This window comes from Branchiostoma lanceolatum, chromosome 18 (genome assembly GCF_035083965.1).
Source record: "Branchiostoma lanceolatum isolate klBraLanc5 chromosome 18, klBraLanc5.hap2, whole genome shotgun sequence".
Lineage (NCBI taxonomy): Eukaryota > Metazoa > Chordata > Leptocardii > Amphioxiformes > Branchiostomatidae > Branchiostoma > Branchiostoma lanceolatum.
The window spans coordinates 6,022,263-6,036,771 of NC_089739.1; the positions used below are offsets into that span (position 1 = coordinate 6,022,263).

Genomic DNA, 14,509 nt, shown 5'->3' on the forward strand with positions numbered 1-14,509 from the left:
ATCTAATAGTATTACTATCTTTATTCTTCATTACATGTATTTGCAATTAGCCTTCGGGTATGTATTTACACTCACTCACTCATTTATTTACAAATAAATCAATCATAAAACTGTCACCTTATCTGACCTACATGTATAGCATGAGAAGATTACAGTAAGGTACTCAGTAAGAAATTTTTTTATCATGACTTACCCACACATGCTCCATCTTTGAGTTTATACCCAGGGTTGCAGGTACACTCAAAACTTCCCTCCAGATTTTTACACACTTGGTTCGCGGATGCATCACATGGATTAGTACTGCATTCATTTATATCTGAAACATAAAGAGACAATATCATTTATTAAAATTGATGATTATAGCAACTAGACTCTAAATGAAGCTACTAACATGGCACTCACTGTAAACATAGAAAAACTATGTGAAATTTCTGACCAACATCTAAGACAAATATATTGTTCATGACTGTGTTAAGTATCTTTATCTTGACAAACATGAAGAATTGTGCAGATGGATTACCTGTACATGTCTGTCCGTTCCCGGTATAGCCGTGATCACACTCACATGTCGGTGAACCCGATTCACGATGGCAAGTGGCGTGAGTGTCGCAAGCAGGGCTGCACACCCCCGTTACTGCAAATGGCACAATCAAAAAGTGTCGTCATTTTGGTGTTAGGCCTTTTAACAAAAATCATATGCAAAATTCATGTTTTAACTTTTCCATAATATCGAGAAATCAGCTGTTTTTTTCTCCACAATGCTGTACTGCTCAAGAATCAAAATTACTTTTCTTTATTTTGTGCAATTATGTGTCTTTAGAAATCGCCATTCACACAACTACAATGTTTTTTTCCAATATGCATCTTTGTCCAACGATAGTCAAAAGGCATGACAATTGTAAGAAAGTAATTTTCTAGATAATTTCAAGACCCAAGAATCAAACGTTACTAAAACAGTGGTTCTTAATTAACGCATATCTCCCGAAACATAAACATACAGGCAGGAAAACACGAAAACACACACACACACGGACACGCCAAAGAACAATGCCTCCATTTTTAATGGAGGAAATGAAAATACTATATTTGGGTATTACTCACTGCGTGGACAGTTCTTCTCCAGTCCACCTCCCGCTCCGACAGCCTTCAGCTCGTAACACACGTCGTTGTTACACGGCTGGTAGTCGAAGAAAGCGGGCACGTCGGCTGTGATAGCGTTGATGCAGACATGGGTGAAGGCGGCACAGTTTGACGCAGGGACTTCAAGCGGTGCCACCACGTTCATCATTCCTATCTGTGAGTGGGAGGGGGATAATAAAATAAATCTGATGCTAACTCTTCACGATTATTTGGCAAAAGTGCTACTCAGAAAGTTATCATGACAAATAGAAGTCATCTCTGAACAAAATTTTGGATCTCAAGATCTTATCAAAATCACAACCTAACATAACATTTGATTATCAACATTGATTTTGATTGCATGAAAACAATGTACTGTCCTATAGTCACATCATTTATAGCGATGCTTCTTTGCCCTCCAACTTCTAAGGCCTTACATATGCACACTAATGAGTTTATCGTACGATAACTCTGCAGGTAAAGTAAAATTTTCACAATTCATACATGTATATGTACTAACTATACAAATATCTATTCAAATACATGTTCATTTGTACATGTACAGTAGAATGCCTGCTTATTTGATAGTTGAAAAAGCTAATGATTATAGCTACGCTTGTCATTCCATGTACTAAAAATGTAAGGGGCTACTGACATTATGTATGTAGTCTTGAAAGTGTGGGTGTCACATTATGATACAAGTTGACAAAATATTATTGAGTACAAAACATGAACCTACCTGCTCGGTTCCCTTTTTCTGGACTCCCACATGCAGCAACGCCTCCGAGCTGACAGGGACGCTGACATCTGTAGCATTGGACTTCACCGTTACAGATTCCAACTCCGCGTTATTCGTGAGATATGCTTTAAACGTCGCAAATCCATTCGGCGTCACCCCAACATCTACGTTCCCCAAATTCTTGATGAAAAAGTCGAACTTAGTTTTAACGACGCCTGCTGGATGGATTTGTTTTGGCGACGCCGTTGATAACGTGAGATTCAGGAGCTGGAAATCTGCCCGTGCTGGTTGTGGGAGTTCCGCCTCTGAGGCTGCTGCCCCGTACGCAACCTTTAGTTTTAGGTCGCCGAAGTCTCCTCCTTCAGATATTGTCTTCAGCCATTGCTGGACGTCGTCTTTTGTCGTGGCCTCGCTTACGTTGAGCTTCATGTTTACAAGAATTCCACCGTCTCTCCTGTATGAATTGGACGCGTGAGGAAGGACGAGAGATAAGCCTAGATATGGTAGATAATTGGCTTCATAGGGTATACATTCAACATACGGTAGTAGGGAACAATTGAAGTTTTCAGGGCTCATTTTTTTTACATGATTGTGCAAACTAAAATCATGTAATATCATACCATGATTATAATCAGCAAAAGTATTGCTAGAAATTCTTGAATAAATCTACTGTTGACTGAAAATATAGCATCGGTCCTGGGTTACACTTACCATGTTCCCAGCCAAAGCGCCTCAAAACTCTTGAACCCTGGGATAAGAGGGAGGGCCTGGGGTGCCTAGGGTAGGAGACAACAGTTAGAGGGCTAACTGTGAGTGAAACCAAACAAATACTGGCAATGTTAATCAGACCTGATATGAAGGTTGGCAGGTAAAACGACTACAGTTTCTATTGTGTCATTCTTGATATAACTCCATTCTGAAAAAACGTTGTATTCTATCTACAAAGAAAAAAAGGACATTTAAATCAACGCAATCTTTGTATAGTTAAAGCCCCAGTCAGTTACAACGATAAGACTGGTTATCAAAGGAGTTCCCCATTTAGAATCATAAAAGACGATGATATATAAAGTGTGAAAGTCTCTCTTTAATCACAGTGACTTACGTTTCTTGTAAACTGGCTGACAAACCCAGTGTAGTTGGAACTTGTCTTGTCGACAAGGTTACAGTCAAACGAGTTGGACACCACAATGTTGCCGTAGATGGTTCTTTCCACTGTATGGATGATACAACACAGCAGAAAAATATGTATGACTATATCTTCACAGTGATACTCTTACATATCGCAATGATTCTTTCAGAAACTTGCTCTATAAATCGTTAATGTGAACATGTATTTCGACAGAGAAATGATTAATGAGAGAAAGTCTTGTCTATAAATTTTTTAGCGTATTCTGACATCTATCGATATAGCATATATATATAAGTGTCATTATTGAAAGACTAAAAAAGGAATTGCTTTTCTATAATGTCATACAAAATAATTGGGCTTACATGACAAACCAAACTTTCAAGTTACGTAAATGATACAAAGAATGAAGGTCAGAATAGACAAAGTAACAAATAATAAGGTTACGGACTAAAGCATACGATAAACATGAAATTCATGTACAATGTAGAGAAAAGGGGCTGACATCTGAGACAACAAAATTATACCAAAAAATCAATAGTAGACTGATTTTTCCAAAGTTGAGTAAAGGCACAATAAAAGCAACATAATCAGCACCTGGGACAGTGACCGCGGCGGAGGTTGTGACCACCGCCAGGGTTCCCACTGTTCCAGACTGTACAGCTGTTGTGAACGTTGTTGAAACAGTGGTAGTTGCAAACTCTGCGACGATGATATAGAAGATAACTGTAACAGTTCCGCTCCTGAAGAAAAAAAAAATATATTTAACAAAGCAATCGAAGAGAATCATGTTGTCTGGCTTACTTACAGCTTGCTGAAATTGCCAACAATTTTCCAGAACCTCGGGTATAAATATATAAAAGTTGAAATTTAACATTCGGTACCACTCCTTATAACTTGAAAAATTGCCATTTACATGTATGTACTTTAAAAAAATTGCCATTTCTATGTCACAATGGTGTGTAAAACTATACATACGACTCTTGGAATTCCTTGATGGTCACTGACTGGAAGCCATTGATGTTCACAAAGGTCTGGAAGAACTGCAAAGAAAGGTGAAGTGCGTTGAGTACATGAACAATGTGCCTGGGTGCTAAATATAACACTTTGCATCTTTGTAAGCTTAAGTGAAGAAAGTATAAGGCAGCGAGTTGTTATCATACAAGTGATGTACATGTACCTGGGTTTCCACGGTCTTCTTGAGTGTTATAAACTCTGTTGAAGTGACTACCAGCAGGTTAGCCGACCAGGGTTGAGTCAGTTTGAAGGTGGCCTGCTGAACAACACGTTCTGCAATGGGAATGAAATATTGTAAGCAAATAGTCGTGGGCAACCTCAAGTCAACCCTACACACGCTGTAGCCGCAATAAAACAAGGCAACATCTTTTTTTACGTTTACAATACGCTTTCATACATCAAATTCTTGCTGAGCACCTATTGAAAAATAAAATATTTTTCACAATTGCTTTAACGCAACTGTTTTTACCTACTGTTGCTTTGAAAAGTGTTTATACACTAATATACGTGCAGATATTCTATTTTTCAATAGCCTACCAACCTGATGGAGCAATTCATGGGCTTGAAATACTTACTGTCTACTGCCAGTTGCAGGGAGGCAGGGTTGACAGACACCGCGGCTATTTTGCCGGAGGAGACAGCAGTCTTTATTGTGGTGACGAAGGACGAGGAAGCTGAGATCGACAAGGAAATCCGCAGAACCACCGACACAACACCAGAGCTGGGCAGAAACATGTATCAGTGGACTATATAGATGACTACAACATCTTGCATGCTAAAACATATTGTTTCAAACTTGTGAATAAACATTTAGCTCTACATGTAATCATAAATATTTGAAATTATTAAAAGACTTGGTCGAAACTCTGTCTCTCCTCACCTTTCCTTGAACTCAACAACAGTGACCCTCTGGAATCCAGTTATAACTACAAACACCTCAAAGAACTGAAAAATAAAATGTAAAGAATAGAATCTAAGTCACAGAATGCATTGTGCTCATTTGCAGTATTGAACACATATTGGCATTACTTCATAGTAAGCACTAGACTACTATTTACAAAACACAATAATAAAGTGATATCACACAAACCAAGTTGTCCGTACAAAAAGTCTTTTCAGATCAAAATGTCAGGCACTCTTTACTGCAGATTGTATTTTAGAAATTTTGTTATTTTTTGTGTGTGCAAAATATGAAATAATAAGAAGCATGAGCTTACGGAATTCTCCACTTTGGTCTGGAGTGTTTTGTACTGAGTAGAAGAAGTGTCAAGTAAAGCAGCGTTCCATGTCTCTGTCAGCGACACTGTTGTACTGCGTGTAACGGGAACTAAAGAAAATGGTACGCCATTTGTTAGCACCGATAATTATCATAGTTCATTTTACAGTCTTCCTCAGCATAACTGACCGAGAACTTTCTCATGACATATCCTATTATCCTTGCAAATGATTATTGTGTAAATAAGCACTGTATCGCCAAAACGTCAGGACAATCGACAATAAAAATGAATTTTTACTTTTGTCAACGAGAATCAAATCAACGGTCACAATTAAGATGTCATCACACTCCTATGGACTATAGCTAAAAGAAGAACAATGGGCTACCTACAGGCGTAAGACATTGACTTCGCATATATCAAGGCTTGGTAACATTTCATAGAACCATCCCGGTATTGCATCTGTTCGGATAGAAGAAATACTGACTATCGGACCATACACATACCTTGCCAGGAAAACAATTACGGTATTACAAAACATTTTACTTACCAACTTTCTCCTCAGTTGCAGAGTTGACATCCAAAGTGATGGTCCCGATGGTTCCAGACGACACGACAGAGCTGAAGGACGTGGACACCGACGTGGTGGCGTATTGCGCAACTACCAGGATTATGATGACCTGGATGTTGTTTCCACTGCAGAATCCATAATTCACAGATTTCAGCTAGTACTTGATACATGTATGTGTGCGGTATGTTTCATATCAAATTTCCAAATTATGTTTCTTTACAATATACAATAGCGATACTCACACTTTCTTGAACTCCTGTATTTCCACTCTCTGGAAGCCCACAATGGCCAAGAACGTCTGTTGTAACTGTTGAACGAAGAGAAGGGGTTTAGATATTTGTGAGGAAACGTTTGGCAGCTGGAATAGCAAGGAAATTTCTGCTTTTAGCTAACCTTATGTGGAATTGTACATGTTGTAGTTTTCAAAGGAATGTTCTAAGAAATCGAAAAACGTTTTGTTTAAAACAGATTTTTTCCCTGACAACTTTGACTCACGAACCTAATGCCAGTAAGAAGAACTTCTTTCGTGGAGGTATGACCTGTCCATATACATATGACATCCTTCACATATAATACAACTTTCTATTTGATAAAGATTTCAAAATCAAACCTACCGAAGTTTCCAGTTGAGTCTTTAACTGAGTGTACACAGTAGATGATGTGTTGGTCAGCTGTTGGTTCCATGTTTGGGTGACTGTCATTGCTACTTTCGTTGCCACATTCACTAGGGGAGTGATATTGCATGATAACAGTAAATGATATACGCTGCTTTAAAAACTATCAACAGTTAATAAGAAGTTATTAATCTAATATTTTAGGACCCTAAAAGTATGACAAAAATACAAGCTATAGATATCATAAAACGCATGTCCTATCATATTTGATAAGAAAACACAAAAAAAGCAGTCTAGATTTGCGAGAGTGGGTTTATCTAAACTTCGAAGGAAAACGAAGATGAGCATATGCATGTACAATATTTTAAACATCATATAATCATATAGAAAATACTAGAGTTTTCTGGACTTTGGTACAAATCAAATGGTTCAACAAAATAATCAGTGACAGAAATCTTGAAATACCGTCTTTCGTGACCACAGCAGATGTGGGGTCTACAGTGATGGTCCCGATGTTCCCTGTCGCCACGACTTGGGTGAAAGATGTGCTCACGCCCGCCGAGGCATAACTGGTCACCATCATACGCAAAACTACCTCCACATTTCCACTGGACCTAGTGGGATAGAAAGATCCATAACTTACTTATTCCAGGTCAAAATAATCAAGTGGTCCTAGCTACTATCTATATACACGTATCTGCTTCCGTGTTGGATATGCCATGTCCCAGTGAGGTTGCATTACAGCATGCTTCGAGTCTACCATGGAATCTTTGTTTCTGTCAAATCATTCTGTAATCTAAGTGCGTTCGTACTTCTGCAAATAGAAACCATTTGTAATTTTTGTTTGTGAGTATAAACTCAGCCTGTTTGTTAGGCCTTATAGGGGTACGTGAGGTTTCCTGGAGTGAATACTAGGTATCATCAGAATAGTTCACCTCGTGCCAGGTGGTCGCATTGCCAATCATGTGTAATACATACTGTTTAAACTCAGCTACTTCAACACGCTGGAATCCCACCACTGAAACCATCACAAGCAGCAGCTGCAAAGTGAAAAGAAGAAATTGATAATACATTATATAATCTTTCCTTGGAGCTGAAATTACTGTTTTATGAACAATATTTCCGAAATATTCCGTTCTCCCAAGAGTTAGGTTCTTGGGTTAACGCATTGTCTGAAAGGTGTAATGCTATCATTGTTTCAATTTTATATCGCTCTACATGGCCCTAACCATTCCAGAAAACCATTCAAAAAGCCAGTCCGTGAGAATTTGAGATCTTGCTGCTAAAGCAGGGGTGTCGCGCAGCTAAAGCAGAGGTTAAAAACTTGTACTTGATGGCCACGGTGGTATCCGGGAACCTTAATCCTATTACTATGCGGTCACGTTTTATGCACAGTGACGGTAAAAGCGCAAAAAAATCTATGTGTATGGCCTCTCCTTGGTGCTGAAATGACTGTGTAATAAACTTGGATATTGAAATATTCTTACCGATTCTTCCACATCGAGTTTAAGACTGCTGAATGCCGTGGATGACGTATTCAGTAAGGCTGCATTCCATGTTACACTCGTCATCTTCATGGATATGGTGGATGTTGTACTCACTAAACAAAGGGATGTGATATACAATCATTTGTCATATTAAGACTTTTTTTACATTCTAAAGAATGCCAGTTATGAAGATGATTTCCTTATTCTAAACATTACTGGTCATTGTGCAAGAAAACCATTAGATTGTGTTTCATCAGCATTTTTCATTCCCAATTCCTAATCCTGCGATAATCATATAGTGTTTATATATATATAGCGAGAGAAAAGTACATTAACTGTTCAAGATATAAGAGACAAAGACGTCATGAAATCTTGATAAGACCAAGAGCAATTTCCCCTCACCATCCTTTTCAACTACCACAGAGGTGCGATCCACGGTTAGAGCTCCCACACTTCCAGTTTTGACAGCTGTAGTAAAAGCCGTCTGAACAGAGGTCGTTGCGAAATCGGCCACCACTATCCTCACCTTCGCCTGGACCTGTCCACTTTCACTGTGGGAAGAATACAACGCTAGGTTTTTAACCATCTCCTTGCTACTAAACCACGTAACCAAGGCAAATTTGGTCTCAAACGGCTACTTCGATCAGCAGAGAGAAGGTTAAGATAGAGAAGTACACACTTATTTTCTGTGATTTAATCCTGGACCAGCAAATGTAACAATGTCACAATCTAGATTTCTTCCATGAGAACTGTAGCCAAACCATACATGTACGGTACTGTTCAACACGGGTTTTAAAGCACATATAGCATTTAGTAACATGAAAAGGTGCTATTCCATTTGCTGAGTTTGGATTGGAAATTTAACATACAAGTTATAAGATACAAAAATATGATTCCTTCACTTCTTGATGATATCGTAAAAGGCCGATATACTAGTGTAAAAACAGCCATGTTCTAATTCAAGTGCTCAAGAAATGTCTGCTTTTCCTCTAGACTCTCAAATGGAACAGCACAGATGAACAGGAACATTGTACAACGTGGCATAGCAGAACCTTCGGAGAAGCATGTTAGCTTGTAATACCGAAGAGAAGCATTTCAATATAAGGAGCGATAAGAGAGCATATGGACAATTAATGCCTTACACAGGAATTAACACAGCAACAGATTAGTACAAAGCAATGGTCTTGAGATGTAGTACATATCCAGAAGCTGTGCACATTGAATACTTTTCAAAAACATTTAGTCGAAATGTTGCATCAGTTAATAGTTGCATCGGCAGGAATAGCTGAATATTTGTATGCACGTAGTCATGAACATTGCAGAAGAAGGTATACAAGAACGCATGGTGTAAGTTGTTCATTAATGATTAAATGATGAGTCCACCCCAAAATCCTCCAGTCCCACAAACAGCTGAGTGTCACCAAACACTGTGTGTCTTTTGTTCTCCATGACAAGACTTATGATGCATACTCACGTTCGTACAAACTCTACAATTTCTACTCTTTGGAAACCAACGGTCTGAATCAGGGTTTCCGATATCTATGGGGCAAAATACATAATGTGTTAAAGAAAGAAATGATATCACAGTCAATAAAGGTACATAAAATTACATAGCTGTGCATTTGATTGACATTAATCATTAATTGTTTCCAAGCTAAGGATTCCATACAATTATAATATTTTACATATCTGTTCCCAAAATACTGTAAATCTTGTAATATTCATGGTGATTTTTATTTTCACAATTCTCGCAGTGACCTCTTCACTGCAAAATCATGACAGTGTGCATATGTATTACAACTGTACAGCAGAAAATTGTTTCTACCACGAACTTAGAATACCGCGTAAACCTCGGAGCTATACCAAGAAATTATTATTGTCCCCCAGTAATTAACTGTATTTCATGATTGTACATTGTGTCATGACCATTTCAGGCGGATAAATTCCAACCATGCATTGTTTGTCACTCTTGAAATATGACAATAAAAATTTGACTTACCGACTGTTCCACCTTGGTCTTGAGGGCAATGAATGCTGCACTTGTTGTGTTGGTGAGGTCAGCGGTGAAGGACTGGGTCAAGGTCATGGAGGTCGTAGATGTGATGCTCACTGTTGGAACAATATAATCAGGGCTTTATTTAATTTGCTATATGCAAATGAAAGTGATGGTGCATTGAATAAACAGCATTAATTATAGTATTTCGCTTATCTAGTGTTTTGGCAGCATTCGTTGGTTGCCAGGGGTTTCCTAAATTTCAAAATCACCAGAGCGTCAAGCATATTTTTGCCTGGAAATTTACACATAGAAGGGGGCACAGTTCCCGACAAGTATTGGCCGATATCTCACAATTGGGCGGGGATTGAGAGAACAATGGACGTATTACTGCCACAATATGTAATTGAGAGCTCGCAGACACGATCGATTTTTCTATTGAAAAGGAACTATCCAACCAACCAACCATTAAGCTATTTCTAATCATAAACCTTGCACACACACACACACACACACACACACACACACACACACACACACACACACACACACACACGTACACACACACATTTTACAAACTTACCATCCTTTTTGATAACTGCCGATGTAGGATCCACGCTTATGGTTCCAATCGTGCCAGTTGTCACGACATTCGCAAATGACATCTGGGAAGACTTGGAGGCATAATCTGCCACCACCAGTCGCACAACAGCCTCGACCTTGGAAGAGCTGAAAAAATAATTTATAGAAGAGATTCATCAGTCATGTGTAATAACAGTTACAAGAATATTCATCAATCAGTGACTTAGAAAAGCACTTTGTGGTGGGATGAACCGTACCGAAGGTTTTGGAGCTGCCCAAGTCCAACTTACCCCTGCTCCGCAAGGAGGCGGGGGAGGCAGGAAGATCTTCACAAGTCTCTGCCTAGTCTCGTGTTCTCGCGAGACTAGGTCATTCCGTGATCAAGATGTACAGTAGACATAAAAAATTTGGAGGTGCGTATCTCGTGACCTTTTCTAAGTCACTGATTGATGAATATTCTTGTAACTATAATTTATAGAACTTTCCTAAAACAAATCATGGAGCCCTTTGAAATATGAAAAAGAATCATTATAGCAAGAAACATTGTGTCTCTAATTTCTGGCTTGACATTTATTTGATTGAGCAAAGACAGAGGGCAACACAGGTTATCTCGCACTTACAACTCCTTACTGCAGTCATGTGTCATGTCCATGAAATAGCAGTAGACGGGTCCATTCTATAAACAAGGCTGGTGAAGTCAGCCAAAATTTTGGGAAGTCCACATTCTTTCAAGTGTTGTTTTATTTGCTTGTTTGAACATGCAGGCCGCTTTTCATTGTAAATCAAACAGAGGAACTTCCATGCTGATTAGATAAGGCTAATGTGGAATTACCTGTCTTTAAATTCAGAGACTGTGACTCCCTGGATACCAACAATAACAAGCAGCACAGACGTCATCTGTTGAGAGAGGGACAACATCAGTTAGAGACCATATATATGTTGCAATGACAGCTAAAAAGATAAATGAATTAGCAGTAGCTTCAAACTGTTTAAGGCTCTCTCATCTTACTTGTGTTTCTGTTTGCGTCTGTAGTGTCTTGAACTCTGTCGATGATTTGTTCAGTAGGGTGGCTGACCAGACTTGGTTTAAGGTCACTGATGCAGTGCGAGTTACCGTCACTGTAAAGGAAAACAATGGCTTGTAATGTAAGTACAGCAGCAACACCACTTAGCTGCATTCCAAGAAGAACCAGTTGATATTGCCATGAGGAAGATGGCAGAAAGCCATTGGAACATCAGCTCGGTAAAAAATACTTGAGGACAAAGAACTTTACTTGCCACGTAGTAGGCCTTGCATGATTTTTTTGTGATTTTGGGGCAAACTTACCAAATACTTCATCATCGCACTCTACTTGTTCTCCCTTTAAAACTACTTGAGAAGTGAACAGATGCATGGGTGCTTACCAACTGATGCAAGATTAGCCCAATCTTGGTTTGAATGTCTTAAAATGTCTCATTTACTTGGCTGGGTACAAAAACGTTACTTCATGACTTACCGTCTTGTTTGATGGTCGCAGAGTTGGCATCGACAACCAGGTTGCCCACTTGTCCACTTTTTACCACAGCAACAAAGGCGTTTTGCACCTCATTGGAGGCATAGGAAGCCATGACAGTCCTGATCACCGCAACTGTGCTACTAGAACTGCATGCAGCGAAAAAAGGGCAAAACGTTATGAAATATATTCAAATGTAACTGGGACATCAATAAATTATGTTCAGGATTGTAAAATTATTAACATACGATCTATTTTGTACTATTTGAAATGCTGTTCAATACGTGTTTGCTATATTTGGGGAAAAAATGAAGAGATCCGAAAAAAGGAAAGAATCTTACTCTTGCTTGAACTCAGCTACCACTGCACGCTGGAAGCCAACAGTAGCTGACATCTCCTCAGTTACCTGGCACGGAAAACAATTATCAGAAAGTATTCCTCAACAGAGTTGAATGAAATATAGGTCACCTAAACACATTGGAGCATCACATGCACATTTGCACACTAAAAACTCTTAAACACCCAGCGTCCAACATAGCATCTTATCACTATCTCATATTTGGTGTTACTTACAGCATCCTGAACTTGAGTTTGTAAGGTGACGAATGCTTGTGATGATGTGTCCAGTAAGGCCGCTGTGAAGGCTTGTTTGATGGTCATTTGTAGAGTACGGGACACCGTGACTGAGGAAAATATAAATGTGTCCAATTATCATACTTGTCTATTACATACCTCTATGACTCAATGTATGGCAAACTAAGCATTTGATCAATAAATGTAGGATAAGTCTTACCGTCTTTTTGCACCACGGCAGAGGAAGCATCCACAGATACACCAGCAACACTCCCCGTCTGCACGACTGTTGTGAAGCTCTCCTGTGCTGTTGTTAAGGCGTACTCAGCTGCCACTATCCGCAGGATGACTTGGACTTTACCTGATTGCCTGAGGAAAGCAAAAATTTGACAAGCAAAATTTCTTTAAAATAATCATTATTTGGGATGAAATTAGAAAAAAAGTGCCATTGATACAGTAGAGCTAAAAGAAATTAGAACTTTAGATACAGCTGTGCAGAAAAGAGACAGTTCTCGGGTTACTTACGTTTGTTTGAACTGTGAGACCTGTACAGCCTGGAAGCCTGTTGTGGCCTGAAGACTCTTAGTCATCTGTAAAGATCATTACAACTCTTTAATATCCTTCTAGTGTAGAAGTAGACAAAGAAACTTCCCGTGGGAATACACATGTAGAATTTTAAGGCAATTTCAAAATATGGCACCGGTGAAAATGTATATGTCAGGGTGGATACCTGGTATAAATGCTGATTCTGTCGACAGAGATTGCGATCAGGTCGCTAGGAATGTGTTAGGGTGATCTCTCATGTATAAATCTTTAGTTTCAAGTCAATCTATCCATCAAGTGGCATGAATCCAAATTGAAACCTTTTAACCTTGTCCATGCGACCTTACTGTGTAACCACATGCACTGTCAGATTGAAATCTCTGCACTGGCATATAAATGGGTTCCAACCCCCTAGGCATCACAAAAAAGCATCATGACCGCATGTGCATTTGTACTTACAGCCTGTTGTATGTTTGTCTGCAGAGTGATGAAGGCCTGTGATGTGGTGTTCTGTAGGTCAGCTGACCAGGCTTGGGTCACCGTCATGGAAACCGTGGTCGACAACCCCACTGGAACACGTTTGTTTGAACGTCATTAAACATTCCAATGTAGCTTTATACAGGGTACACAAATTCATTACATACATGCCTGCCAGTTCCTTTTAGTGTTCTTTTTATCACATTTTCCCTACCCTTCGGATGATGGTGCTCTCCTTGGTGCTGAATTATCAGCATACTATCAGACCATCCATTGCATGAGTAGCACAACTTAATCCTATAAGTCAGTCATCTAAAAGCCACAGGCTGCTTCATAGTTAAACTGCGCATGTGCAGTATTGTGTATTTTGGGTAGTATGTCAAATTAAGTTGAAGGCCACTGATCTGAGAAAAAAAACACACCAAAAAACACACCATTTGACTATGTGCATGCGCATCTTAACCTGTGAACTGGCCTTACAATACTATAAAGAGGCCACATGAGTTCCTTACCATCTTTCTTGACCACCGCTGATGTTTTGTTGACCGTTATTGTTCCTACTTGTCCGGAACTGACCACCTGTGCGAATGAGTTCTGCACACTTGTTGTAGCATAGGACACCACGATCATTCTGACTACTGCTGTCACTGTCGATGTAGAACTGCACAGGAAGGTACAATAAACATAACCCTGTATGATAGTGCTAAATACGTCAGCTTGTTCGTACAGACAATTATGGGTTAGATAGTGTGTTTAAGAATGTTGGTATAGAGACAATATCAATCATGAAATAAAAAAATTCAAAAGGAGCAAAAGCTACAGCTAATGTCTTTCAATGAAGGGAACAGATGATTAAGTTACATCAGTTGAAGTATCACATACCTTTCTTTAAAAGACACAACATTGACACTCTGAAATCCAACAGTGTTTCCAAGTTCGACCGTCAACTACAGGATGAAGG

At 39.1% G+C, this 14,509-nt stretch overlaps 1 protein-coding gene across 1 annotated transcript in view; it reads right to left on the reverse strand.

Moving 5' to 3' along the window:
- The window catches only part of LOC136424657 (streptococcal hemagglutinin-like), a 31,039-nt gene that overhangs the window by 13,835 nt on the left and 2,695 nt on the right, over window positions 1-14,509 (reverse strand). Inside the window, exons 8-39 of the mRNA XM_066413281.1 lie at window positions 14,431-14,495; window positions 14,061-14,209; window positions 13,531-13,640; window positions 13,054-13,118; window positions 12,749-12,897; window positions 12,529-12,638; window positions 12,297-12,361; window positions 11,959-12,104; window positions 11,472-11,581; window positions 11,295-11,359; window positions 10,464-10,609; window positions 9,887-9,996; window positions 9,362-9,426; window positions 8,290-8,438; window positions 7,888-8,000; window positions 7,379-7,440; window positions 6,866-7,014; window positions 6,401-6,510; window positions 6,029-6,093; window positions 5,766-5,911; window positions 5,219-5,328; window positions 4,882-4,946; window positions 4,577-4,722; window positions 4,165-4,274; window positions 3,963-4,027; window positions 3,582-3,727; window positions 2,961-3,070; window positions 2,570-2,634; window positions 1,859-2,312; window positions 1,102-1,294; window positions 521-634; window positions 194-316 (exon numbers count right to left, since the gene is read on the reverse strand). Of these exons, the coding sequence (XP_066269378.1) occupies window positions 194-316; window positions 521-634; window positions 1,102-1,294; window positions 1,859-2,312; window positions 2,570-2,634; window positions 2,961-3,070; window positions 3,582-3,727; window positions 3,963-4,027; window positions 4,165-4,274; window positions 4,577-4,722; window positions 4,882-4,946; window positions 5,219-5,328; window positions 5,766-5,911; window positions 6,029-6,093; window positions 6,401-6,510; window positions 6,866-7,014; window positions 7,379-7,440; window positions 7,888-8,000; window positions 8,290-8,438; window positions 9,362-9,426; window positions 9,887-9,996; window positions 10,464-10,609; window positions 11,295-11,359; window positions 11,472-11,581; window positions 11,959-12,104; window positions 12,297-12,361; window positions 12,529-12,638; window positions 12,749-12,897; window positions 13,054-13,118; window positions 13,531-13,640; window positions 14,061-14,209; window positions 14,431-14,495 (3,850 nt within the window). The remainder of the gene's footprint in view (window positions 1-193; window positions 317-520; window positions 635-1,101; window positions 1,295-1,858; window positions 2,313-2,569; window positions 2,635-2,960; window positions 3,071-3,581; window positions 3,728-3,962; window positions 4,028-4,164; window positions 4,275-4,576; window positions 4,723-4,881; window positions 4,947-5,218; window positions 5,329-5,765; window positions 5,912-6,028; window positions 6,094-6,400; window positions 6,511-6,865; window positions 7,015-7,378; window positions 7,441-7,887; window positions 8,001-8,289; window positions 8,439-9,361; window positions 9,427-9,886; window positions 9,997-10,463; window positions 10,610-11,294; window positions 11,360-11,471; window positions 11,582-11,958; window positions 12,105-12,296; window positions 12,362-12,528; window positions 12,639-12,748; window positions 12,898-13,053; window positions 13,119-13,530; window positions 13,641-14,060; window positions 14,210-14,430; window positions 14,496-14,509) is intronic.